The sequence below is a fragment of the Perognathus longimembris genome, chromosome 23 (assembly GCF_023159225.1).
Source record: "Perognathus longimembris pacificus isolate PPM17 chromosome 23, ASM2315922v1, whole genome shotgun sequence".
Classification (NCBI taxonomy): Eukaryota; Metazoa; Chordata; class Mammalia; order Rodentia; family Heteromyidae; genus Perognathus; species Perognathus longimembris.
Window position 1 is genome coordinate 6,419,774 of NC_063183.1, and position 26,842 is coordinate 6,446,615.

Consider the following 26,842-nt stretch of genomic DNA (forward strand, 5'->3'; position numbering starts at 1 on the left):
GGGATGTGGATGTAGGTAATAATGACCAGGCGTGGGAAGCCTGACTGAACACCCATGATGGTCTCTTAAAGACAAAGAGCATCAACCTAAGCCAGAAAAATGGTGCCATTGTGTGCACGTTCCTTCTTGCTGCCAGGAGTTCGGTGTCAGCTCAGGCACCTAGAATGACGTATTGAAGAGAGCCCCTTTTGGAGTAACTAAGTGCTGGGAGAGGGCCATTCCCTCCCCCAGCTCCTCCCTTTTGTACCTGGGGTGCGTCTCCGGTCAATCAAGGAGTCCTTTGGTGTCACTGGCTCATCATCGAAGTCAAATTCCGTAGGCATGTGGGGTCTGAGACAGAAGCAAAGAGTCAAGGGTGAGGGGTGGCCTGCCCAGGCAGACACACACAGTCTCCCTAGCCTGTTGACTCTCTTCTGCTTGTTCCCCTCTTCCCTCCCTCCACTTTCTGCACTTTTCCGGGGTCCTACTCCTTTCCTCTATTTCCCCCCAGCATCAGAAGAATAGCGCCTGTATCCCCCAAGATACAAAGCCACGAGCCCTCACTTTTGCTCCTCTTCCTCTTTGGCCTCCGGCTCTTCATCCGATCTCTCCTCTTCACTCGGAGCCTCGGGTGTGGGTGGCCGGCGGGGCAGGATGGTGGCTTGCAGCTCCAGGGTCCCGTGGGCCGCCAGCAGCTCGTAGAGCCGCTGGATCTCCGCGGGAGGGGGCATCCACGCCTGCCCGTCCGCGGGCAGCTCCACCTCCTCGTCGCTGCAGAGCACGCACCAGTCCTCGGCTTCCCCATCGGCTTGCTCTTCCCCCGCGGCGCTGCCGGCTTCTTGGGTCTCCTCGACCCGGGACCCCTCGAGCTCGGCCTCCTCTTGGCTTCCTTCCCCCTCTTCCTCGGCCTTAGTGGCCGAGACCGAGGGGCCTCCGGTGTCCTCCACGGCCAGAGCCTGGAGGCCCGAAGTCACTTCCCCTTCTTCGGACAGAGGCGCCGCGGTGGTGGCCGCCAGGTCTCCGTGTGCCCGGGAAAGGGACATGGCCCCGGGAGGGAAGGGGCCCCGCAATGGCAGCGGTCTCCTCCGCCAACCAGGCCTCAGCAGCCGTCCCCAGGAGGGGGCGCTCGGACCCCGTCCCGAGGACGGGGATCCGGGGACCCGCGCCGAGAGGAGGGGGCGTGCCTCTCCGCTCGTCCCCACCCCGCCCGCCCTCCAAGCCGGGACCCGGCTCCCTCTCCGGACCGCTCGCAATTCTGGTCAACTCAGCCGCCGTACACACCTGGAGCTAAGACCCGCCTTCCAGGCTGCGCAGGGTCATAGTACGCAGGCGCAGGGAGAGTGCGCGGGAGGCTCTGCCGGAGTCAAAGCTACTTGGGAGATGAAAGCAAAGGAAGGCTTGCACATGCGCAGATAGACCCTTGAGGGTGGGGCACGACGGGCTTCGGGGCCCGCAGTAAAGATGGCCACCGCGGCGGCGCATGCGTACACCGCCCACCAGGTTCTGCGGGGAGGCGGTGCCCTGACCCGGCAGACGAGCGCCGGGGAACCAAGTGAGACTGGAGGCGAGTCTCATGCAGTCTCTGTTTATTGGTGTTTCAGATTCATGCAGCATCCAGCATACAAAAAGGGAGAATCAGTTTGATATTTCTTTTTTTAAAGGGATTTTAGTGCTTCCCGCCTGACTTTTTTTTTTTTTTTTTTTTTTTAGAAAATAAAAAGCCCGCCAACTCTGCCCGCGTCGTAGCTGGCTCCCGGCCGCCCTCCTCCTCCTCCTCCTCTTCCTCCTCCTCCTCCTCCTCGGGCTGTCGCGTGCACCCAGCTCCCTCGTCCTCTCAAGAAAATAATTATAGAATCCTGGGCCCTCCCTCGCTCCCTGCTGCCGGGAACTTTGGTCCTTTTTCTTTTTTCTTTTTTTTTTTTTTCTTTAACTTTTTCCCCTTCCGTTACAAAGCATGTGAGTGGCCCGAGCCTCTCATTTCTCCAAACGGGAAACAGGTTTAAAAAAAAAAAAATCCAGGTGAGCAGGTCAACTCAGACTGAGCCTTCAGCTGCCTGCGGCCCCCACCGCCCCTAAGGGCCCAGAACCTGGATTCCCACCGTTGGACGAGTCCCCCCCGGGCAGGACCTGGCTGCTACTTCTGCCACCTAAGAGTGACCTGGCTGCGTGGGGGGAGAGGGAGGTACCAGCAAGAGAACCGGCAAGAGTCCCAGGCCGGCAGCCCTCTCCTGACACTGCCCCCTCTCCTTCCCCAGCCTTATCTAAGTGCTGGAGTTTTTTGCAGAATAAAATAGTGACAGGAGGGTGTGAGAAGAGGGAAGATGAGGCAGAAAGAGGAAGGGGGGGCGGGTGGGAGATGTGGAAAAGGGAAGGAAGATGTTAAGGAAAGGAATAGGTTAGATGCCAAGACAATGAAATTTGGGAGTGGGAGGCCAGGATTGAGGTTGAGAGAATTCAGGAGGCTGGAGGAAGTGCAGATGGGCTGAGATTTAGGGAGAAGGAGAACGTGCTGATTTGGGGTGATAAGTGCAGGGAGATTTCTAGAAGTGCAGGGTTGGGAAAGCCAAGAGGCTCTGGGGGTGGGGGTGGGGGAGGGATATCCACAGGCAAAAGTGCAGGGAGGTTGGAAACAGTGCAGGAAGAAGAGAGGCCTACGGTTGGCAGAGGAGCCTGGCAGGATGCAGGAACAGGAAAGAAGCTGTAAACAAGGCCGCTCAGGCTCCCTTGGTCCTTAGGGCTGGGGGCCAGGGCCATCAATTGGCCTTCCCCCAAGGGAGGGATGGACCCAGGGCAGCTCCCAACAGGAAGAATAGTCTTGGGATGCAGGGCAGAGCCCTTCACTTATACACTGTGGGAGAGGAGAGGGAAAGGACAGACAGACAGACGAGGAAGAAGGGGAGACAAGGAGAGACAAAGGAATAAGTGGGGAAGACAGACAGGAGAGAGCAGGGGCAGGGGTTAGTAAAGCTGCCCTCACCAACCCTTCCACTCCTCCCTTGCCTGTCCCAGACCTTCACTCACCGCCTAAGTTGATGACGCAGGAGGCAATGATGATGAGGACCCCCCCTACCAGCGCCACGATGCTTAAGAGTTTGGCCACACGGCCCAGACGCTGGGCCCCATCCACGTCCCCCTGCTGCAGGCTGTTCCGGGACTGGGGTTAGGGTGAGGGGTGGAGGTACCATGGACCAGGTCAGGAGAAGCCAGCCCCACAAGGATCAGGTGAGAGTCATCCAGAGAGAGAGACAGAGAGAGAACGCGCAGCCAGCCCCATGGAATTAAAGGAGGAGGATTGGGGAGAGGTGGGGAGGGCACAGGTCAGCAAGGTAGTGTAAAATATGTCTCCCTGTCCCTCCCACCCACAAGGGTAGGGTAGTGGTTACTCAAGAGGGTTATAGGTCCAGGGAGAGGCAAGCAAAGGTCCTATGACTGGGGAAGTAAGATCCATGCAGAGGAAAGGTAAGGCATGGTTCTTCCTGGGGCTCTGCCCTGGTGTTGGCAAGGAGCTGGGAGCTATCACCACAAAGTTGGGCCAGGGTCCCCTGGGGCTCACCATGACGGCATAAGCGAAGGCCACGATGTTGACAGGCCACATGGGGCAGAAGCAAGACAGGATGGCAAGGATGATGTAGTCCCGAGGTTTCTGGGTGCCTTCACCCCCTTCTACCCCAGACCCTGCCAACTGTGAGCTGGGGTGGCGGCTGAGGCTACCTCGGGGAGATCCTGGATGCCCACCGTGGGCCCTTCCTATTCGGTCCTCCTCAACCAGCTGCTGTAGCACGCGAGGGGGCGCTCCGTTGGCTGGGGGTGTTTTGGTGGAGGGTGGTGAGTGAGGCTGGGGGGCTGGGCCCTCTTCTCCATCCCCAGCCTGCAGAGGGACCACTGCTCCGTTCTCCTGCTTTTCCCCTATACTGTCTGTCTGGACCCCTGGGGTGGGGTCCTCCTGAGGAGGGGGTACTGACTGAAGCACTGATTTGGAGGTGGGCTGGGAAGCTGGCTGAGGGTCTGGGTGGGGAGCTGCCTGGGAGGTTGGCTCAGGAAGGGCTGCAGACTCCTGCTCAGACCTCGGGTCTGCTCTGGCAGGAGCCTCTTTGTTTGCCTCTGGTTTGGATGCTGGTTCTTGGCATACTTCTTCGGGGCCGGAGCTGGCCTTGGATTCCCCTCCTGAGTGTAAGCTGAGGTCTGTGGCCCGGGCTGTTTCTGGGGCCCCAGCTGGGGTCTCTGTGGTCTCAGGGGCCAGCCCACTGTTGGGCCCTGACTCCGCAGGGGCTGCAGTGGTGACTGCGCTTGGCGGCAGGGCTCCTGGCTGGTCTAGGACCTCTGCCTGGACCTGGAGAGAGCCAGCTCCAGCTTGAGAATGGCCAGCTCCTTCTCCCTGGCTCTTGGGACTCTCCTGCAACCCATTTATCTCAGAGACCTCAGAACTGCTGGCTGCCATCTTGAGATGGGAGAGGGGAGAGGGCCCCTGTGGGGAGGAGGGAACAGCAGAGACAGTAGCAAATCCTGGAAGAGGAGGAGACAGGCTTGGTGTGAGGGATGAGGGGCTCCCTTTCCTGCAGACCCAAGAGGACCTGCCTTCTGTCTTAGAGCCAGTCTTGTGCTGTCTCTAGGGAGCAGAAGAAAAGTTGGGGTTTCCTTTGCCTAGGGGTGGGACATCCCTGGGGGAGATGTACTCCACTGTCTCCTGCGTGGAAAACCTTGGGAAGAGAAACCCTTTTATACACAGAATCTTCCCCAGGGGGTACCTTCCTGGGTCCCCCCAAAACACCCAAGATCCACTCTCAGATCTCACAGCAGGCTCCCCGACACCCTCAAAACAACCAGCTGTGCACACCCCGGGACAGGCAGCCTGGGCAGGGGGCTGACACCTTCCGCACCCCGGGCCCCTCTCCACCTCCCGGGGCACCCCGAAATGCGGGCTTAGCACCGCTGCCTTGCTCCCCGCCGCCCCGGGACGTCCCCGGCTCCCCTCCCAGGGACACGCACCACCGCGGCGCGCCGGCCTCCCCGCCTGCCGAAGGTGCGGCGCGCCCCGCACCCCCCCGCACCCCCCTCCGGCCGGCCAGGCCCCCGCATCCCCGTGCAACTCAGCGGTCTGTCCGTCCACTCCTACCCGCAGCCTCCGTCCGTCCCGGCCTCGCCTCGACGCCGTCTCCCGGCAGCCGCGGAGCCCCGCCGCCGTTGCAGCAGCCGCAGCCCGGGCGGGAGCGGCGGGCCCCCCTCTCGCTGCGCGTCTGTTCGTCCCTCTCCCCGTCCCCTCCCCTGCGCTCCGCCGCGCGCCGCCCCCGCCCCGCGCGCGCCGCCCTCCCGCCCCTCCCGGCCGGTCCACGGAGCCTCGCGTGCCCGGCCCCGCGTTACCCGGGCAACCGGCCGGGGACCACTCGTGCCCCCTTCCCACGCGCACCTCCTCCGGGGCACCCCTTCCTAAGTGCCGGCCCCTCCCGCCAACGGTCACCAGGGGACCTGGCAGCAGACGGGGTGCTGAGGACGGGAGCAGCGCGCCAGGCAGGGCCGGGGAGCCGTCCCCACCGCACCCAGGGGGGCCGGGGAGCCGGGGCCACTTTTGGGGAGGCTGCAGAGGAGCAGGGCGGGGCCGCAGGGAGGAGAGCCTGCAAAGCTGAAGCCCGCCCTGCCCGCAGGGAAGCAGCCACATCCCGGAGTCCTGGAAGACTCCAGAAAGGGTCTGGGCATAGGACCGAGCGAGGCCGGAGGGAAGGGATTGCAGAGGGCCGCGCCGACCCTGCAGGGCGAGGCTGGCCCGAGCGGAGCTCCAGTGCAGGCGGGTCTCGATCCTGCAGCGCCCGGCCCCGTGCCTCAGGGCTTCCAAAGCTCCCTGCAGCTCCAACCCCAGCTTCCCGGGTGTTAAGGCAGCTCAGGCATCAGTACCGATGTGTAGTGGTCCGACATGGGAGCTTATCTACTGCTTTTACTGGGACTCAGGGGTTCTTTTGGGGCTCCACCACCTGAGCCACACCTCCACTCCGGGGTTGTTGGCAGCTAACTCCAGGTTTCATGTCTTTTCTGCCCAGGCTGCCTTTGAAAGATGATCCTCAGATCTCAGACTCCTGAGCAGGTAGGATTCCGAGCATGATTCGCCTATGTGCTGAATCTTGGGGCTTGAACTCAAAAGCCTGGGCACTGTCCCTGAGCTTTTCTGCTCAAGGCTACTGCTCTTAACACTAAAGGCACACAGCTCCACTTCCAGCTGAACCTTTTTAAACTACCAGTGGCTATTCTGGGCCTGGCCAGATTGGGTATTCTCAATTTGGGGGTCCTGGCACACATTCTTCAAGGCCCCAGGAGCCTTGCCCACCCGTAAATCTGTAAATCTATACTGTAGCTACTCAGGCAGTCTTTAGGGAACAGATAAGAGTCCCAGAACCACACGTGGCAGGGACTCCAAGCTCTAAGAGGAATAATACCCTGGGGGTGTAAGAGCTAAAAAGACAGGGAACTTACGGGCTTGGTAAGGGTAACTCATTGAACCTGGAACCAGAGCCAGTTTTTATTTAAAATTTATTGTAATGGGGTCCGCGCAAAAGGAGGGAGTGGAGGGTGGGGAACATGCAGGGGACACAGGAACACGATGACATGGCCAGGGCCACGGCTTCAGTCATGGGGAAGAGGGATGAAAAGAAAAGACCAGGGCTGGAGCTGGGGTGGAGAGGGAAGGGGGAGACACTGTGGCTGCATTCCCCCACCCCCAGGAAGCACCTCTAGTCCCTGGTTGCCCTCCTTTACCCTGGCCCCCTAGGAGTCCATCTCCTGCCTCTGGCCTTAGTGGCTCCTTTTGCTCCCCTTGATTTTTTTTTTTCCCCCCTGATGGGTTCTCAAGTAGAACGATGTTTAGGGCCTAACCCAACAACCCTACCTTACTGAAGGTACAATCTTTGCCTTGCCTGCTTCTGCCCATTCTCAGATCTCCCCCTACCCTCTCTGGGACAGAATCTTTCAATTTCCCTCCTTCCTCACGTCCCTCCCCCTGGGGGGGAAACAACAACAAAAAGAAAGCACCAACTCCCCAGGGAAGGGCAGCAGACAGTAGAGGGAGAAGGCTAAAGGGAGGAGAGCAAGGACCATGAGGGAGAAGGCTCACAAATCCCTGGGAGGGAAGGGCAGGGGATTGCAGAGAGGAGAGGGGGTGAGGGCAGTGGCTACTCCTGTTCTCTGCCACCCCTGCCCACTGTCCAGGGGACTTCAACACAACCAGGGGGACAGGTGTTGTAGGGTCAGCTCTTGACTGGGAGAAGAGAGGAGCAGGAGAAACATTGTTAAAACCTAGCGAATTCCCCTAAGAACACGTTTCTTCTTCCTGGAGGCTCCTTGGTTGGTGTGTAGTAGTGAGGAGAGGGGAGACCGTTCCAAGGGACTTTCCTCCATTCTCTCCTCTCACCCATCAACACTGAGCTCACCAGGGCTGGGAGGGAAGTGGCTGAGAGCTCACAGGCACCCCCTCTGCCCCAGAGAGAGAGCCCACAGCTGTAGGAGGGGCTGCCACTGCTGCTGCAGCCGCCGCCGCTGCCGCCGCCGCCGCAGCTGCCATGGGACAAACCTCACCAGTACCTGCAGTGAGAAAGGAAAACACCACGGATCACAGCGCAACCTGAATGGCAAGAGCCATGCATGACCCTTACCCCAATGCTGTTCAACTACTTCCCCTGGGACACAGCCGTTGCTCACTTCCTATCTGATTCCCAGAGGCTTGGGCCTGCCTCTTACCGACAGCAGTTGTCCTACAGGGCCCTCCCTGCTCCAGTCTCCCTAACCTGAGTGGCAGATGGGCATCCCTGCCTTCCTGAGATCCCCTAATGGGCCCTCTGAACCCCCTTGTCCCACAACCCTGTCCCACCCCCACCCCCAGCCATGCCCCACGCCTTGCCTGGTGGGTGCAGGGGTCCCCCTCAGCAGGTGGGCTGTGGCTGGGGGGCATCTCCCGGGACAGGGGGGGCGGCCCCCCCCAGATGGGTCTGCATGTGGCCGGCCAGCTGGGCAGGGGTCTTGCAGTGCACGCTGCACAGCTTGCACAGGATGCGGTCAGCCCGCGGGGCCTGGAGCCCATGGTCCTTCACCGCGTGGATGCGCAGGTATGCTGCTGTGGTGAAGCCTATGGGGGGCGGATTGGGGTAGGGGGTTGGGGGTCAGCCAGGTGGAGACCCCAGAGACGGGGTTGTTCTCCTAGGCTGGGGACACCCTCCTCAAGTTGGCCCTGTCCTCCTCCCACCACATCCTTGATAGGCTGGGCCAACTACTCTGCGGGGGCTGGTGGGGACAGGCCCTCCCTAGGTTTGGGACCTGGTTTGAGTGGTGCCCATTTCTCAGGGTTAACACCTACAGTTTCCTCTGCATGGCCGGACACTTAACTCACGCCTACCTACTAGAAGGGTTGGCCCTCAATAGAGACGGCTGTGTCCCCTCCCTCCAGTGCCCCAGTATCAGCCCAATTAGTAAACACGTGTGTTTAAAGCAACTTTCACCACTACTGGGGCAGGGTGTGTACTTGTGAAACACCTGCCAATATATTCCACTTGCCCCAGGAGCTGGAGACAAGAACTTGTGGCTGTGCAGCTGAAACCTTGCCTTCCCACCCTGGGGGACTGGCTCTCCCCAGACTGCTCCTTCCCAAAGCAGCAGGCACCACTCCCACTGACCCTGACCCACGCACACCCGAGAAGTTGAGTCTTTCTGACATGCCTCCTCCAGCCATGGCTTCTTAGAATTTGGTGATGCTCAGTTGTCCCCAGTGCTGCTTTGCTTGCTTCCTGAAGGGCTCTAGATGCCACGAGCTCTTGGCTACAGCACCCTTAACCCACACATCTGTGGGAAGGCCACTAGCTCTGTGCCCCCCTCCCTGTCCCTGGCCTTCCTGGCATCCCTCAGCATGTACCTTTGTTGCAGAGCTCACAGACATGGTGAGGGCCCTGGCTGTGCACCTTCATGTGGTCCGAAATATAAGCGGAGCTCAGCATCTTGCCACACACATGACATGGCACCTTCTCTTCGTGTCGTACTGTGTGCGCCCGGAGTCGATCCTTCGTAGCAAAAGCTGCCTCACATTTCTGGGGAGGGGGGAGGGGCGTGGGGGGTGTCAAGGAGAGTTAAAGCTTCGGGGAGTGGGGAGAAGGGAGCAAGAGGTTAAAGGGATCAGAGCCTTGGGGGTCTTTGATCTGTAGGAAATGAGAGTGAGATGACAAGGTGGTGAAGGAGGAATGCGAAAATGGAGTGAAAAGGCAAAAAGAAGAGAGAGAAAAAGGGGGTCTGAGAGGCTGAACTCAGGTAGCTACAATGAGGATCATTATCATGAAACCAGGACAGGAGGAAGTGCGCTTCCTACCTCACATTTGAAGGGCCGCTCTGTCGAGTGCACTTGTCTGACGTGACTGTTGAGGTGATCCGGCCTGCGGATACGTTGGGGTGAGGGTTAGGGGTGAGGCTGGTGGGTGTGTGCGCGTGTGAGCCCTGAGTCTGCCTAGCATCTTTTAACAGGTCTTTTTTCCAAGCCACCCAGTCTTCCGAGCTTTACAGTCCTGCCTGAGCAGGAAATCCCTCCCCTTGAACCCCAGCTTCCTCCTCCTCTCCCTCCTCCCCGGCGGAGAGGACCCACCTCCTTGGCAGAGGCCCACCCCCTGGCTCCCCGGTACCCGGGAGGCTCCCTGCCTCCCTCCCTCCCTCCCTCCCTCCCCCTCCCTCCCCGGCCCCGGCGGCCGAGGCCCCTGCACACCGGGAGAAGCTCTTGCCACAGTGGGAGCAGTTGTAGGGCTTGTGCACAGCGCCGTCATGTGAGCGCACGTGGTAGCTCATGCGGTCCTTGCGCTTGAAGCGCTGCTGGCACACCGGGCACTGGTAGGGCTTCTCGTCCGAGTGCGACAGCTTGTGCCGGTTCAGGTGGTACACGTCGCGGAAGGCCTTGCCGCACATCTCGCAGGCGTGGTTCTTGCGGATGCGCTTGCCCGAGGCCGTGGTGGTCACCACGCCGCCGGCGGCCACCGCGGCCGCGCCGCCGCCCGTGCCGGCCTCGGGCCCGCCGCCGCCGGCGCCGCTCAGCTGGGGCACGCTCAGCAGGCTCAGGGGCACCATGGTGGGCATCTTCATGGCGCCCGCGGGGACGCGGCCGGCCTTGGCGCCCGTGTGGATGGCCTCGTGCCGGCGGAGGTTGTAGCCGTTCTTGAACTCCTTGGCGCACAGAGCGCAGATGTAGGGCCCCTTGCTCTTTGTCTTCTTCTCCAAGGCGGACGCGACGGGGGCCACGGACACGGTCGAAGTGGGGGCGACGACGGCGGTGGCGGCGGCGGCGATGGTGGCGGCGGCGGCGGGGGGCGCGGCCTCGGCCGCGGGCGCCGACACGGGCGGGGGCGGCGGCGGCGGCGCCGGGGGCTGCTTCAGAGCCGCTGTGTCCACCGTGGAGGCGGCGGCGGCGGCCGGGGGCGCGGTGACCACGGCGGCGGCGGCGGCGGCGGCGGCGGCCGCGGCGGCGGACTCCTGGGCGGCGGCGAGCACCGGGAGCAGGTCCACCTGGAGGGCCTCGGCGGCCGGGGCCTGCGGCGTGGGCGGGGGCGCCGGCGCGGCCTGCGGGGACAGCGCGTGTGGGCCCGGGCCTCGCCCGCCCGCTCGCTCGCGGCCCGCCCGCCGCCCGGCGGCCCCACTCACCTGGAATGGACTCTGGGCGCAGCCCTGGGAGGCAAAGAAGCGGGACTGGAGCTCAGCCCCGACCTGCAGGGGGTTCTGGGCGTGACCCTGAGGTGGCGGGAAGGAGTTCATGAGGCCGCCCACCCCCCGGGAGTCCAGGCCCAGCACGGGGAAGGGGGGGGCCAGCAGCGTGCAGGGGAACACGGGGAACATGGCCTCGGCCGTGGCGGGGCCCCGGGGCTCAGCGGGGGCCGGGGGCGCGGGCCGCGCGGGGCCCGGGCTCGGGGCGCCGCCCCCGGCCGGCCGGGCAGGGCCGCGCCGAACGCATGGCCCGCGGGCCGCCCCGCCGCCGCCGCCGCCCGCGCACCCCGGCCGGCGGGAGGGAGGGAGGGAGGGAGGGAAGAAGGAGGGCGCCTAGCGGGCCGCGGAGCGCGGCGGCGGCAGCGACGCCCCCCGGGTGGGGGTGGGAGGCCCCGCGGGGCTGGGGGCGGGGGCCCGGGTTGGCGGCGGCGGCGGCGGCGGCGGCGGCGGTTGGAGCCCGGCGGGGCGGGGTGGGGGGAGCGAGGGAGCAGCCTCGGCCCCCGCCGCGCGCGCTCCCAGCCGGCGCCTCGGGGAGGGCGGGGGAGGGCGCGAGGGAGGGAGGGGGACAGCTGCGCGCGCACCGGGCGCGCGGAGGGGGGGTGGGACGGGAGGGAGGGCGGGCGGGCAGGAGGGGGTGTGGGCAGGGGGTGGGGGCGGGGGAGGGGGTTGTTACCTGGAAGATGAAGCTGCTCCAGTTGCTGGGATCCATGGCGGAGGGAGGAGGGAGGTGGCTCGCGCTCACCCCGGGGCGGGAGGAGGAGGAGGAGGCGGCGGCGGCGGCGGCGGCGGGGGAGGGGAGCCCGGGAGGAGGCGCGCGGGGAGGGCGGGCGGGAGGGGGGAGAAGGGTGGGGGGAGCGGAGCACTCTGCGCGCGGGGAGGGCGGGCGGGGGGCGCGAGGACACACCAGAGGCTGGAGCGAGCGCGAGCGCGCGCGAGGCCAGCGGGAGGGGGGAGGCACGGGAGGAACTGGCGGGAGGAGGGACGGGGGAGCCACCCGGCAGCCCGAGCCACCCCGAGCGCGAGACCCCCGAGACGGCTGCCGATTGGCTGGCGATGGCGCAGGTGGTGGGCGCGCGGGAGACGGGGCGGCTTCTCTTCTTTTCCCCCTTTCAACGATTTCTCCCCCCCCCCCCCACTTCCCTCCGCCAGTGGCCGTTATTTCGCGCGCACGCGCACACAACACCGCTGTCGTCGTCGAGCCAGAGCAGGGGGAGCGCGCGCCGGGGCTACGGACGGGGCGGGGCCAAACCCGAGGCGCGCGCCCGCCTAACGGTCGCCCGCGGGGCTGTGGCTTCGGTGTTTTGTTCCCTGTCGGCCACCGTCTTCCTCCCCAGCCCAGAGGTTTATTTACAATCCCGCTAGGCCGAGTCGTGGTTTCCTCAAAGATGGCGCCTGGAGTTCGCAGGAATGGACTGTGGCCGACCCCCCGAAGGACGTCACACCCCAGCGCCCCCTCCCCCCAGAAAAGAGTCAGGCAGAGGCTCGGGGTGAAAGCTGTATTTACACACTATGCGGTTACTACACGGGGATCGAGGGCGGCGCGCGGCGTCGGCGGTCAGCAGGGCCCGCAGCGCTGGCCCGCCAGCAGGCTCAGGATATTGGCCTGCAACACAAGAAGGTGGAGCGGCGTCAAGCGGGGCGGCGGCGCCGACGCCCACGGGCCGCGAGGGGCGGCGCCAGGCTCACCTTCAGGAAGGACTCCACCTGCTTCCCGGAGATGCCTTCCACCTGCTCCAGGTCCTCCACCTGCGGAACACGGCCGTGGGAAGCGAGGAGGCCTCCCGCGCGCCGCCCCCCCTGCGGCCGCCTGCCCGCCGCCCCCCCTGCGGCCGCCTGCCCGCCGCCAGGTACCTGGCTGAAGGGCCCGTGCAGCTCCCTCCAGCCCACGATGAGCTGCGCTTTCTTCTGCCCGATGCGCTGCAGTCCGCGCAGGTCGCGGGCTGAGCCTTTGTTCAGCAGATCCAGTATTTTTTGGCGCCCCTGGGCCAGCAGCTCCGGGCTGACTTCCAGGCCCCAGCCGTCCTCGCCCTTCCCAGGCTCCGGGGCCTGGGCCTCCAGCTGTGAGGCAAGGGGCAGTGAGGGGCAGGGCAGGCCGCCCAGACCCACTCAACAGGGGCCCCCTCTCTCCCAGTGACGTGGGAGGTATAAAGCACAGAGCAAACCCTTACACCCCCTCAGGGTAGGGGGTGCAACCCCACTGAGGCTAGCATGCCCGAGGTCCCATGCTGGGAGCAGGGCACAGGGAGAAAAAAAAAACACGGCTTGACAACCCCCAGGCCCAGAGTTCAAGCCCCACGACCGACAAAAAAAATTTAAAAAGGTTGGGAAGCAGTAAATAACACTGCCCCCCCACCTTGGGTTCTCACAGTGTGGGAGTGTTTCTAGTTGTAAATCTGTCACTTGGGGTGCAGTGTGGGTGTGTGGGGGGGGCAGTACTGAGATTGAATGCTTAGGTCATATTGTTTGTAGAGAAGGCACGAGTCACCAATCTGTTTAGAAGGTACTGAGGGCCAATACCAAGAAGGAAACCACAGGAAGTGGGCAGACACCCTCTCTGCTGGATGCAGCCGTCACTGCATTTCTCCCTAAATGATTCAGAGGCACCATCACTCCATGCAGAGGGGTAGAGAAGTGAATAACAGAGCTAGCAAGCTGTGAAATAAGGCCAGTGCTCCTCCCCTAGAACTCACCACCCCTAACTGAACTCACTGCCCCCAAAGGGTCCTGCCTGAAAGTGTAGTTTGGACTTGTAAGAAGTCACCTTTCTCTTCCGGCCTTTCTTCTTTAGGATGTGGATCTCAGCACCTGGGGATGCTGCTGGTTCCTGCACTGAAAGCAAGAATTGTGAATGAGCCAGATCATAAGCTACCTCCCCTACTCCCTGGTAGTTATTTGCTTCTCCACAGATCCCCTCCACCCTGAGTTAACTTTTTTTGGGTCAGTCCTGAGGGCCAGGGTCAGGGCCTAGGCTCTGCCCCTGAGTTTTTATGCTCAAGGCTAGTGCTGTACCACTTGAGCCACAGTTCTACTTTGGGTAGGAAAGCAGGGATTTCTTGCTCAGAGCTGGTTTTGAGTCAAGATTCTCAAACTCAGCCTCCTGAGTATCTAGGATTACAGGTGTGAACCACTGGCAGTCTACTTGAGTTAACTTTTTGTTGCTCCCATAGATCTTTCTTATACCAGTTGCTCTTGAGTTATAATCAGTCTTTCTGTCCCGGATTTTTCTATAACACCAAGGGCAGAGCCCCATTGCTGCTTCAGATCTTCCTCAGTCCTCCTTAAGGCTGGCATGTGCTAAGAGGACATGAATAAACATGAGGACATCCCTCATGGGACATAGGTTTTGCCAGGCCCTGCTTACTTACATAGCTGTAGGGGCATTACCACAGCCTTTTTCAGAGGCTTTGCCACTGTGACTGTGCGACGGGGAAGGGGTCGGAGCATGGTGAGGGTGCAGTTTTCCTTCTCCATTGGGTCTAAAGCTTCCTGAGTCCTCATCTTGGCTTCCAGTTCTTTTTGCTTCATCTTAAGCCTCTGTTGGAAAGGGAGAGGTGTGACCCAGATCCCACTGCATGGCAGCTGAGTAAGAAGGTGAGTAGTCAGAGCTTCTGAGGTTGAAGAAAACAGGGATGGAAACAATAGAAGAAGCTACTAGGAAAAGATGGAACCTGTTTCTAATGATCAGGGGCTGCCTAGCAGTGGAACTAGCCTCTGGAAATGCTGAAGAGAATTTTTTTTTTTTTTTTTTTGCCAATGCTGGGGCTTGAACTTGGCCTGGGCACTGTCCCTGAGCAGCTTTTGCTCAAGACTAGCACTCTACCACTTGAGCCACAGTGGTACTTCCAGCTTTTCCTGTTTATGTAGTACTGAGGAATAGAACCCAGGGCTTTGTACATGCTAGGCAAGTACTCTACCACTAAGCCACACTCCCAGTCCTGAAGAGAAAGGTTTTAAGGGAGTGTTCTCAGCATGAGTTAAGTTGTAGGAAATGTATGTAATAGTTTTTTCATTTGGGATGTTTTCCTTTTACCTCTTCACATCCAATTGTGATTATTTTCCAGAGTTTAGCCATGTCAAGGGCATTTGAAAGGCAGTAAACATGCAGTATTAGGTGACTGGACTCCAGCTGGTAGTCCTGTGTCTGAAGAGCCTGAACTGCTTCTCAAGGTCTACAGGAATCTTAGCCCACCCCCACCCCCACCACTTACTTCAATCTCCAAGTCTTTCTGTTCCACTGTCTTAATGAGCTCCATCCGCTCTCGCCTGGGGGTGCTCAGTAGAGGAGTCCCTTGGCTCCCCTGGGAGCCCAGCAATCGGTCCAGGTTGAGGAGGCGCTCTAGCATGGCTGGGTCCATGTTGCTTAGCTTCTGCAAGGGACTTAGCAAAGAGGTTACAGTTATTCCCTATCTTCCTTCTCTCTTACCACCTTCTCCAACAGGACTCCCCTTATCATGCCTTAACTTAGTGTATCTTGTTCAAGACCCCTAATGGTCACTTGCTGGGCAACCCTGAATGAGTCATCCCATTCTGGGTACAGTGTCCTCATCAGGTGAAGTAACCTCTCAGGGATACTAAGAGAACAAGCATTTAATGAACACTTGAGTACCAGGTATAAAGGATCTACTACTATCCTGATCTAGAAGCACTCACTGTCTAATAAGAAGGTGACAGTCATAGCTAAGGACCTGGCTATTGGAAGAGGAGCTGGGGAAAGCTTCACAGAAGAGGTCATCTGAGCCAGGTGCCAGTGGCTCATACCTGTATTCCTAGCTAATCTGGAGGATGAGATCTGAGGGTCATGGTTTGAAGCAAGCTCAGGCAGGAAAGTCTGTGAGACTCATCTCCCATTAACCACAAAAAGCCAGTAAATGGAGTTGTGGCTCAACTGGTAGAACCTCAGCCTTCAGTGGAAAAGCCATGCAAGAGAAAGAGAAGCAAAGCAAGAAGCGGGTCTGAGAGTTCAAGCCCTAATACTGGCACCAAGAGAAAAAGATGCACTGTGCTCATATATGGACATTTTATTGAAACCTTTTTGTACAACTACTTAAATAAAAACATTTTAAAGTCAGTTTGATGCCACCTTTTCCATAATGACTAGTTTTGCAGCTTCTTGGCCATGCCATGAATGAGATCCTCAAGCACAGAGACTGTCCTGCTCTTCATGTCTGAGTGCTTTGAAGAGCAGGATCAGAATGTGCGGAACAAATGTGCTTTCAGTAATTTCTTCCTTGGAGCTCACAGAATAAGCATAGATTCCTCCCTGATTCATTCTAGATTATCTACCTAGTATCATACACACTTTTTTTTTTTTCACTCCCCTTGTGAAAAGTAAGCCCCTAAGGCCAGAGCCTGTCTAGGTCAGATAAACCCATCTTGGCTTCTGTCCTAGGCTGTTGCCTACTTGGCAAAGAGCTTGCCTGATCAAAATAACACAGATGTTTGCTTCAGTTGTGTACAAGCTAAAGGGATTGCTAGCACATACTTAAAAAATTGGGGCTATGAGTGAATAAACGCTTTTTATGTACAACATCTCCTGCAACTAGAACCAGCCCCCTGAAACAGAGTGTATAATGAATTCTTAGCCTTCTCAGGTCACTTCTGTTTAGCATTTACAGGGTTTAGAGTCTTTGGGTTAGTGTCAGAAACAAGGCAAAGCTAAAACCCCAACTGACTGCTTGGAATCAGGGAGGGCCAAATGGCCAGAGAATGCAAGACCACTGAACAGCGGTGACTGAGGATCAGTATACACTAGGTTTGAGGTAGGGTGATCAGAATTACACACTAGGCATGGGCATGAGATAGGGCAATCAGAACTGGAAAGGGAGGCCACACAGGATCCCAAAGAGGCTTCTGGTTTCCTTAAACCCCTAAAACACATGGCTACCCAGAACCCTTGCCTTAGGGTTGGGAACTGCTAGACAAGCTCAGAATAAAGGCTACAGATAAAAGCTGCCATTTTTGAGTTTTTAATTCCCATATCCTACATGGGGAGCAGGAAATGTTTCTATTATAATAAACTTGCTTTCTCATTTAAAAAAAAAAAGGCTTCCTTAGGATTGAGAGTAGAAACACAATTATGTTAAGACTACTAGCTCCTTGAAGACCACCCTGCTGTAGAGGGTGGTCTCTGATACAGAGAGAGGTCTTCTTGACACATCTTTCTATCTTTTGTCTCCTTTGAGTTGCTGTTATCCTTGACCTGAAAGATCTGATCCAGAAGCAAAACTGCTCCCTCAGATGACTCAAAAAATGTGAGATTTTGGGGCTGGGAATATGGTCTAGTGGCAAGAGTGCTTGCCTCATATACATGAAGCCCTGGGTTCAATTCCCCAGCACCACATAATATAGAAAATGGCCAGAAGTGGCGCTGTGGCTCAAGTGGTAGAGTGCTAGTGAGCAAAAAGAAGCCAGGGACAGTGCTCAGGCCCTGAGTCCAAGGCCCAGGACTGGCCAAAAAAAAATAAAATAAAATAAAAAAAAGTGAGATTTTGCTTGTGGCAGAAAGGGATTAGAAAATGAAAAGAGGGAGGGCCAGAGCCCAAAAAGGAAGTCTCTCTAAGTTCCCAAAACAGCAACACTGAGTACAGATACATCTTACCACTTTAGTGAATTACATAGAGTAGGACCTGGAGTTAATTCACTGGGCAAGGAACAAGTTCACAGTTGTCTCAGCTAATAGATCTGACAGGCTAAACCTGCTAGTGCTACACAGATATCCCAGCTCTGCCTGCAGGGAAAGAGGTACATTGAGTCCCTACTGCTCACCTGAGCTTCTGGGAGGCAAGGGCTGGAGCTGCTGTGGGTTCAGGACTCCCAATCTCCTCTTCCTCAGAACCTCGGGCTTTCTTTGCCTCTGATGGGCCTAGCAGTTCTTTCTGGGACAACTTAACAGGTGCCAAGGCTAAGAAAAGAATGGAGGAGACATAAAGGGGAGTAGGGTTGTCAGCCTGTGCTGGTACATGCAGCTTCAGAAAACTCTATTTCTCCAGACCTGGCCTTTCCACTCCTGCCTACCCTAGTCCTTACCATGAGGCTGAAGGCTTTCATTGGTAAAAGGCCTGTTGATCACCTCCTTGGACCTAGCAGCAAAGTTGAGTGCAGAGACTGTGTCTAGATAGAAGCGTCTTTCAGGGGCGATGTTGGCAATGAGGATGCTGTGGGCTGAGCCACCCAGAGAGTCCTGAGGGGTAGAGAATGGAGTGGATGGATCAGAATCTCAGTCTTCTCATTCCTAGGTTGTTATGCCCTTGCCCCACCCCCAGCCGGCCTAAGAACCACTTCATCCAGCCCTTTTTGCCTGGACATGGGCGGGCCTGACCTGCAATAGTCGAGTGAGCTTGCTGTCCCTGTAAGGCACACGAGGGAGGCCCTTGTTCAGTGCATCCACCACCTTGCCCAGTACAAAGAGAGAGGTATTGATGGCTCCACTCTCTTTCAGCCGAAGGCCCTTGTTGCCTGTGCGCCGGTTGTCCTCTGAGCCAGCCAAGTCAATTAGGTAAAGTTTTCCTTCCCGCTGGCGAAATGGGGCTAAACGTTCCCGCTGATCCACCTAAGGGATGGGCAAGAACCCCAGGCTTAGCTCAAGCTCCAAAGGCTTCCCAAATCCTCCCCTCCCTGCTGTCAGTGGGCTTCACACCTTGACTAAGAGCACTGCATGACTGCGGGAGGAGCGCTGGTTGAGCCGGGTAGCTCCTACAGTCCGATTTCCACTGGCTGGCAGGAAGTGCCGCTCAAAATCCGCAAAGCTAGTGATGGGCTTCTGTGTAAGGCCTGGAATCAGGATGTTTCCCCGATGGTCTTCTCGGATAACTAGGTCTCCTGATGCAGGGTCCAAGAGGTCTAATACCTGGTTAAGCAATGGCAAGTAAGGCTAATTCTCCATGTATAGGCTGCTTTACTTCCTAGGGGCCAGTCTCCTTTACTCTGTTGACTTTCACAGTTGCACTATCTGCTACCCCAACCATGTCTTTCCAAATCTCATTTAATCTCTTTACTAGAGCAGGACCCTGCCTTTCCTTGACATTTTACCTCCTCCATTCCCAACCAGCGGCAGGCTTTACCTTTTCCTGGTAGATCTCTAAGTAGGACATAGTGACAGAGAGGTCCCATGGCCGGCCTTCAGCCCCTTCCTCCCTTGTGAGCTGAAGGAGGTCCACAAGAGCCCGGGGAATTACTCCTGGTTGCTCTGGGCTGCCCAGCATGGTATGTGTCTTTCCTGGGGGAAGAGTGGAAAAGCTATGATGTTTTCTTCTTCTTTTCCCTAACCCTTTTTGGTCATGGTTGCTCCAGGCTCTCTCACCTGCCCCAGTAGGCCCATAGGCCAGCACACTGGCATTCTGCCCTTCCAGCAAGTGCCTCAGGATAGGCTGCACTGAACCTGCATAAACGTCCTGCTGAGAACTCTTCTCTCCATAGAAGGCATCAAACCTGGAGACAGGAAGAAAGGAAGGAATTAGCACAGTGTTCTACTGATACACAGACTTAAAGGACAGTTGCTTCAAACTTAAAAGAAAGCATTCTTTATACAAAGACTTTACAAGTATCCACTGAACACATACTGTTTCAGTTAGGGAAAGTGAAATGATTCTGGGGGTTTTGCAATCTTGTGGGACAAAAACCTATAGTTCGTTGCAATTCAGGAACCAAAGATGAGAACACATTAGAGTAACTAATTTTGCTGCAGGACAGATTTGCCAGAAAGATGGAAAATATAGCAAACAGACAAGACATAGCATAAAAGAATGGGCTTCTGAATCTTTTTCACATGCAGCACATAAATAAATATTGTCTGCGAGTCAGGCACTGGTGACTCACACCTGTAATCCTAGCTACTCAGGAGGCTGAGATCTGAGGATCATGGTTCAAAACCAACAGGCAGGAAAGTCCATGAGACTCGTATATCCAATAAAATGCTCAGAAAAAGCCAGAAGTGGGGCTAGGAATATGGCCTAGTGGCAAGAGTGCTTCCCTCATATACATGAAGCCCTGGGTTCGATTCCCCAGCACCACATATATAGAAAACGGCCAGAAGTGGTGCTGTGGCTCAAGTGTCAGAGTGCTAGCCTTGAGCAAAAAGAAGCCAGGGACAGTGCTCAGGACTGGGGGAAAAAAAAGAAAAAGCCAGAAGTGGCATTGTGGCTCAAGTGGTAGAGCACTAGTATTGACCAAAAGAAACCCAGGGACAGTACCCAGGCCCAGAATTCAAGCCCCAGGACCAGAAAAAAAAAAAAAAAAAAAGAAAGATTATCTGCATAACCTAACAGGTAGAAAAGATGACACTGCTTATACGCTTATAACTGGTCGAGATTCAAGATACCTGTAAGCCTGTTGACTGCACTCTAGAGGGGAACCTATGGCTTAGATACAGCACAAAATTCAGTTCATGTTGATAAGGCTGGAGAGAAATTGAAGCCAAATTATTTTGTTTTTGTTTTTTTTTACAAGTCCTGGGCCTTGAACTCAGGGCCTGAGCATTGTCCCTGGCTTCTTTTTGGTCAAGGCTAGCACTCTACCACTTGAGCCACAGCACCACTTCCAGCTTTTTCTATATATGTGGTGCTGAGGAATCGAACCCAGGGCTTCATGTATACGAGGCGAGCACTTTACCACTAGGGCCATATTCCCAGCCCATGAAGCCAAATTATTAAGGGCCAAGAATTAAGAGCCAATAAACTTGTTGTAGTTTTGTTTTTTTTTTATTTTCCTGAGCTGAGAACTGAACTCGGGGCCTTGCGCTTGCCAGGCAGGCACTCTTCTGCTGAGATAAATCCCCAGCCCCAAGCCAATTAACTCTTTGTAAAGAGCCAGACAGTAAATACTTTCAACTTGGTGGGTCATGCAGTTCTTTTCAAAACAATTTAAATCTGGGATTATTCAAAAGCAGCTACAGCCAGGCACTAATGGTTTATGCCTGTAATCCTAGCTACCCAGGAGGCTGAGGTCTGAGGCTTACAGTTCAAAGCCAGCCCAGGCAGAGAAGTCCACAAGACACTTATCTCTAATGAACTAGAAAAACCTGGAAGTAGACATGTGGCTCAAATAGTGGAGTGCCAGCTTTGAGTAAAAAAAAAAAAAAAAAAAAAAAAAAAAAAGATCTAAGGAACAGTGAATGCCCACATCTTGAGTTCAAGTCCCAGTATAGGCAACCACACCCCCACAAAAAAGCAGGTATAGACAACATGTAAACAGATACAACTTTATTTACAAAAAGATTCCAGGAGGCTTCCAGGCCCCTGGCTATGTTCTCTCAGGCAATACTTGTGACTCCCTTCATCCCCTTTGTAGTAGTATAATATCTGATTCAGCCTCCAGTCTTTCCCCACAGCACCTCACAGAGGACCTATCACTGTGGGTACCACAGATATTTCCTAAACAAATGAAGGTGCAGAAAACAAAGCTGTGCTAAGGAGGGAGCAGAATCCTGGAAGGCTGGTGTGAGAAACTAGGCAATCGATAATAATGTGAGCAGACCTAAGAGAGGGAAGGAAGAGTGGCCTGAACCTTACTGGTATTTCAGAGTCTCTTGGTAATTCCTCCAGTTGGCAACCTCAAGAGAGCAGCTGTCTAAGCCTCGTACACAGGGGGTTTCACTTGTTCCAGCTGCTCCTTCCACAAATGGCCGAAGTCTCACGGCCACCCTTACGCGAGCTGGAGGTGGACGTCGGCCAGTCCCCATCTTGCTTAGACGACAGCGACTAGCCCCTGAAGGAGAGAAGATGAGTTTTAAGCGTGAAAGGATAATGGTAGTAAAGAGGAAGCTCTTTCCACCCTGATCATGCTGTGGGCACCCCTCAGACTCAGCAATATCAGCAGCCTGAGTGGAGTGCAAGCATAATGTAAATGTATACAATCACCTGGATGATCTTATTAAAATTTGGATTCAGTGTTAGTCCCTGGAACAATGTCTAAAGGTTTTGCTTCCTTTGTACTGGGATTAAAACTCAGTTTCATACTTGCTAGAAAAGTGCTCTACCACTTCAGCCATTGCCCCAGCCAACAACGGTTTCTCTTGATGGAAGGAAGGAAAGGGAGAAGGATTATGTGAGTTTGTGTGTGTGCGCAGTGGTGTTACTTAGTTCTGTAATGTTTTCATAAAAAAAAAAAAAAGGCTGGGAATATGGCCTAGTGGCAAGAGTGCTCGTCTCGTATAATTGAAGCCCTGGGTTCGATTCCTCAGCACCACATATATAGAAAATGGCCAGAAGTGGTACTGTGGCCCAAGTGGCACAGTGCAAGCCTTGAGCAAAAAAGAAGCCAAGGACAGTGTTCAGGCCCTGAGTTCAAGGCCCAGGACTGGAAAAAAAAAAAAAAAAGATACTATAGACATCTTTCTTTGGAAGGGATCAGGTTGAGAAGCAGTCCCCAATCATTTTCTGTTCTAGTTCACTCTGCAAAAGATACTGATATACAGCTCTTCTCTATTAAGCTTCATTCTTCCTGATGACTAAATTTAAGTAATTTGCAAAAACAACAACAACATTATGGATTCTTTTGATCACCAGAAAACACAATGAAGATAAAACTAAAAAACAGCTAGGCACCACAGGCTCACACCTGGAATCCTGACTACTGGAGGCCAAGATCTGAGGATTATGGTCCAAAGCCAGCCCAGGCAGGAAAGTACATGAGACTCTTATCTCCAATTAATCACCTAAAAGCCACAAGTGGTACTGTGGCTCAAATGGTAGAATGTTAGCTTTAAGGAAAAAGCTGAGCACCCAGTACTGGAGCATACGTGCCCCAGTACTGCCCCAGTAGTGGAACATACGTGCACATACCTCTTTACTCAGCTTCCCAGGCAATCTGGTCCTGAGATTACAAGCATGTAGGGAGTTAACCCCATACCATGTAGGGAGTTAACTCTCATTTTTTTTTGGGGGGGGGGGTGTGGAAGGGGACTAGTTCTGGGACTTGAATTCAGGTCCTGGACATGGCCACTGGTTTCTTTTGCTCACAGCTAGTGCTCTACCAATTGAGCCACAGTGCCACTTCCAGCTTTTTCCTCAGTAGTTTCTTGGAGGTAAGGATCTCACAGATTTTCTGGGCCAGGTTGGCTTCAAACCCTAATACTCAGGTCTCAGTCCCCTGAGTAACTAGGATTACAGGTGTGAGCCACCAGTGCCCAGCTGACTCTCCTCGTTTTTGTGTGAAAAATACAGCAAGAGAGTATCTTTGGCCTTCTTTATATCACAAATAACCCACTTAAATATAATTTTCTTTTTTGATGCTGTTATTGGGGCTTGAACTCAGGACCAGATGGGCACTCTACCACTTGAGCCATACCTCCAGTTCCAAATATCAATTTGTTAATGAAGCCATCCAGAATATTTCAGACTCTACACTATAGCAGCTTATAGATACTGTCACTATATTAGATTTGTTTATGTGACTATTGAAACAGACTAAATTCTTGTGGGGAAGGAGCAATGGTACTTTAATACTTACTATGCATCAAATTCAGTGGGTCTAAGAAGGATGAAGGGAGCCTATGTCTAGACGGGAACACTTGGGCATAATGGTTAAAGGCAGAAGTCTGGAATCAAACTGCCTGAGTGTGAATGCAGGCCCCTAACATTTACTAGTTGTGTTAACTTTGAGCAAGCTATTTAACCCATTTATGTCGAGCTTCCTCTTATCAAAACAAGGGCAGTAACAGTAGCCTGATAGCATTCTCAGCAAAGATAGCTAAAAGTTATTTTCTCTAGCATTGACCACATGGTGGATATTGGGCTTAACAGGCACTGTCATGGCACCAGCGCAGGCGCCATTATGTCATGCCGTGTGTTCCCTGTTAGTGTGTTCCTGTCCTCCTGCCCCCCCCAACATGGGTGAATCAGCTTATCAAAATATACTTTCTCCATTTTATAATCTGAAAATCTTTGTTTGCTAGCAAAATTGTTTTTCTAAGTGACCACGTGGTTCTAAAATATTGAGCAAAAAGTGTCATTTACTGTTGGAATTTAAAAAGTCTACGGCTGAAATTCATTTTTGCGCACTGTAAAACCTATGTGCAGGGGCTGGGAATGTGGCCTAGTGGCAAGAGTGCTTGCCTCACATACATGAAGCCCTGGGTTCGATTCCTCAGCACCACATATATAGAAAAAGGCCAGAAGTGGCACTGTGGCTCAAGTTGGCAGAGTGCTAGACTTGAGCAAAAAGAAGCCAGGGACAGTGCTCAGGCCCTGAGTCCAAGCCCCAGGACTGGCCAAAAAAAGAAAAAAAAAAAACTATGTGCACAGTGTGTATGTGTGTTCCATGTGTGTATGTCTGTCTGTATAAATGTCATTTGTTAGTGAAGTCTTAGAAAAGGGAATTGAAGAAACAGTGTAGGAAGATGGTATGGGTATGTCTTAAATTCATACAAGACAAAACTTGTTAAACTGATGTACAGTTGTTGGCTGTGATTTAAACACTGATGTAAAACCAGCATGTCGTTCTTTATATGTCCATCTAGCTATAAATCTGTGCTAAAACTCATCACATCTACGGAGTTTTGTCATTGCAGAATTTTTTGGTCAATTCTTTTTTTTTTTTTTGCCAGTCCTGGTCCTTGAACTCAGGGCCTGAGCACTGTCCCTGGCTTCTTTTTTGCTCAAAGCTAGCACTCTGCCACTTGAGCCACAGGGCCACTTCTGGCTGTTTTCTATATATGTGATGCTGAGGAATTGAACCCAGGGTTTCATGTATACGAGGCAAGTACTCTTGCCACTAGGCCATATCCCCAGCCCTGTTGGTCAATTCTTTTTTTTTTTTTTTTTTGCCAGTCCTGGGCCTTGGACTCAGGGCCTGAGCACTGTCCCTGGCTTCTTCCCGCTCAAGGCTAGCACTCCGCCACTTGAGCCACAGCGCCGCTTCTGGCCGTTTTCTGTATATGTGGTGCTGGGGAATCGAACCTAGGGCCTCGTGTATCCGAGGCAGGCACTCTTGCCACTAGGCTATATCCCCAGCCCTGTTGGTCAATTCTTGACAAGCTGCAGGTAAGCTCTAGTCCTCTTGGTCTCCTTGTTGCTTTAATTGGAAATAAAAAATGGCTTTTTGTGGCAAAGACTCCTTGGATTGCAGTTCGAAGCCAGCCCGGGCAGAAAATCTCTCTTAAACTCCATCTCCCAACTAACCAGCGAAGAGTCAGACTGGAAACATGGCTTAAGAGACTTATCTCTAACCAGCCAAATGCTGGAAGTGGCACTGTGGTTCAATGGTAGAGTACTAGCCTTGAGCAGAAGTGCTCAGGGACAGTGCCCAGGCTCTGAATTCAAACCTCTCACCTGTGAATGCCAACTGGGATGAGAGCCATCCCAGCAACAAGCACCTAGACCCCTGGGACTCAGTTCAGGGAACAAGGATCATGGAGAGGAGTAAGAGGAGAATGATGTCACATCCTAAACGGAGTCACTTTATCTCACTCTTTCAAAATTAATCAGAGTCGGGGGATCAAGAGATAGTAGCTTGTCCATCTAATGTCCATTCCTGAGTATAAGAACTAGTCGAACTAGCCAAGTCATGCAATTTTTAATTTTTTGCCTTAAACCTTTTTGCCTTAATTTGTTTTTTTTTTTTTTTTTTTTTTTTTTTGGCCGTCCTGGGCCTTGGACTCAGGGCCTGAGCACTGTCCCTGGCTTCTTCCCTCAAGGCTAGCACTCTGACACTTGAGCCACAGCGCCGCTTCTGGCCGTTTTCTGTATATGTGGTGCTGGGGAATCGAACCTAGGGCCTCGTGTATCTGAGGCAGGCACTCTTGCCACTAGGCTATATCCCCAGCCCCTGCCTTAATTTTTTGTCCAGCCCCTGCCTCATGAGACTTCTTCCAGGCTTCATTCAAGAACTGGCATCTACCACCAAGGGACAGCTGCTGCTCGCCTTCTCCAGGAGGGGCCACATTTCTGCCTTTCGCCCCTAATGTCGATGCCCCTTGCCAGCAGGAAGCAACCAGAGAGTCTTCATCCTTTTTCACAACTATTAAAAGGCTGGAATGTAAGGTCTGCCCCAGAGGGCTCAGTGCAGATGCCCCCACCTAGTTAAGACTCCACCCAGTTGCCCGGGTAACCGGCATACCTGGAAGCAGTTAGCTCCTCCTTCCCTGAGGTCACATCCAAATCCACCTGGCCATAGCCCCCTGCCGGGCCCTAATTAAGGCTGGGCCGGATGGGGAGGGGGTCGCCCCTACTCTGGGGCCATGCATCACCTCGGCCACAGGCCAGAAGTTCGGTAATAAACTTTTCTCTCCAGCCTGAACACCGCAAGGCATTCTCCTTTATCAGCTACCTTTAAAAACCTAACAACTAGGATTACAGGCATGAGCCACAGGCGTTGGGCTTCTAACCCTTTTCTGTGCTCGCAGCGCCGCTGCGCCTCCGCACCCGCCTAATCTGGGCCTCTCAGACCCCTCCAGCATCCCCACGGATCTCCGCGCTGGAAAACCGCTTCACCCCCTAATCCACTGCCAGCTTCTTGCTTCTCACTGTACGGTTAGAGCATAAGGTAACCGCCAGACACAGGGCCATGATCCTCACTTTACAGACAAAGAAAATAAAGCTCACAAAGGAAAAGGTTGAAGCTAAACGCTTGGGTCGGGCGGGGTGCCCACTTAGGTCAACTAACCGGAGTACAGCACCGGAAAACAACGCATCACGGGCGGCCTGGCCCCCGGGAATCCCCAACCCCCTCTCCTCCCGGTCGCCGCCCCCGCTCCATCCTGGACTCTCCTAGACAGCCGCGGAGCCCGGGCCAGGCTCCAACGCACTGTCCTGGGAGACCACTTCTAGTCTCCGCCTAGCCTCCGTACCTGAGGTGGCCGCCGCCATCTCGCGGCGCCTTACCGGCGCCGAAGCCCCAGCGTCCATTCCACACCCTCCTGCGGGCCCGCCTGTCACATTCGAATTTCCCGTAGCCCCGCCCCTCTTTGGGGCACCACCAATCACGATTAGGCGCTTCCGGAAGCCCGTGCCAGAGACCCGAAACTATCCCGCCCTCTAGGGCCCACTTCCGGGTCCTGCGGAGGCAAGCCTGGCGGAGGACGCATGCGCTCTCACATTGGCGGCGCAGCTGTTGACGTCAGCGCCGCGCTCGTGGGCGAGGCGTGGGTGCTGGCTCTGAGTGACTGCGGCTGTCGCCTAACCAGTGAAAGTTCTGAACCCTCAGCTGCCTGCGTCTCTGGCTGTCG

General features: G+C 55.3%; 4 protein-coding genes across 10 annotated transcripts in view; all 4 read right to left on the reverse strand.

The window, feature by feature from the left end:
- Pagr1 (PAXIP1 associated glutamate rich protein 1) overlaps positions 1-1,048 on the reverse strand; it is a 2,430-nt gene extending 1,382 nt beyond the window's left edge. Inside the window, exons 1-2 of the mRNA XM_048332042.1 lie at positions 544-1,048; positions 248-330 (exon numbers count right to left, since the gene is read on the reverse strand). Of these exons, the coding sequence (XP_048187999.1) occupies positions 248-330; positions 544-1,022 (562 nt within the window). The 5' untranslated portion in view covers positions 1,023-1,048. The remainder of the gene's footprint in view (positions 1-247; positions 331-543) is intronic.
- Positions 1-4,979, reverse strand: part of Prrt2 (proline rich transmembrane protein 2) — a 19,816-nt gene extending 14,837 nt beyond the window's left edge. Inside the window, exons 1-3 of one of the 2 annotated variants that reach the window (XM_048332040.1) lie at positions 3,533-4,979; positions 3,001-3,133; positions 1,223-1,348 (exon numbers count right to left, since the gene is read on the reverse strand). In XM_048332040.1, the coding sequence (XP_048187997.1) occupies positions 1,296-1,348; positions 3,001-3,133; positions 3,533-4,417 (1,071 nt within the window). In that variant the 5' untranslated portion in view covers positions 4,418-4,979 and the 3' untranslated portion in view covers positions 1,223-1,295. Of the gene's footprint in view, positions 1-1,222; positions 1,349-2,852; positions 3,134-3,532 lie in introns of those variants that run through there. The other variant, XR_007208761.1, reaches the window with a different exon arrangement.
- Positions 4,980-6,478: 1,499 nt separating this feature from the next.
- Positions 6,479-11,452, reverse strand: Maz (MYC associated zinc finger protein). 5 transcript variants are annotated; one of them, XM_048332212.1, is made up of 7 exons: positions 11,357-11,452; positions 10,624-10,710; positions 9,698-10,542; positions 9,311-9,374; positions 8,864-9,035; positions 7,859-8,083; positions 7,412-7,542 (listed from the first exon to the last, which is right to left on the reverse strand). In XM_048332212.1, the coding sequence occupies exons 1-6, from the start codon at positions 11,390-11,392 to the stop codon at positions 7,881-7,883; spliced, it is 1,407 nt and encodes a 468-aa protein (XP_048188169.1). In that variant the 5' UTR covers positions 11,393-11,452; the 3' UTR covers positions 7,412-7,542; positions 7,859-7,880. The 5 variants fall into 5 exon arrangements, with proteins under 5 accessions (XP_048188170.1, XP_048188168.1, XP_048188169.1 ...); XM_048332213.1 differs by lacking the exon at positions 7,859-8,083 and having other exon boundaries at positions 6,479-7,542; positions 11,357-11,451; XM_048332209.1 differs by lacking the exon at positions 11,357-11,452 and having other exon boundaries at positions 10,624-10,908.
- Positions 11,453-12,144: 692 nt separating this feature from the next.
- On the reverse strand, positions 12,145-26,546 carry Kif22 (kinesin family member 22). 2 transcript variants are annotated; one of them, XM_048332207.1, is made up of 14 exons: positions 26,465-26,546; positions 21,189-21,384; positions 18,983-19,110; positions 18,744-18,898; positions 18,320-18,529; positions 18,002-18,232; positions 17,710-17,863; positions 17,449-17,584; positions 14,892-15,060; positions 14,049-14,217; positions 13,445-13,512; positions 12,535-12,741; positions 12,370-12,429; positions 12,145-12,286 (listed from the first exon to the last, which is right to left on the reverse strand). In XM_048332207.1, exons 1-14 carry the CDS (start codon positions 26,520-26,522, stop codon positions 12,239-12,241), a joined length of 1,989 nt encoding a protein of 662 aa, XP_048188164.1. In that variant the 5' UTR covers positions 26,523-26,546; the 3' UTR covers positions 12,145-12,238. The 2 variants fall into 2 exon arrangements, with proteins under 2 accessions (XP_048188164.1, XP_048188165.1); XM_048332208.1 differs by lacking the exon at positions 26,465-26,546 and adding an exon at positions 23,128-23,215.
- Positions 26,547-26,842: the final 296 nt, after the last annotated feature.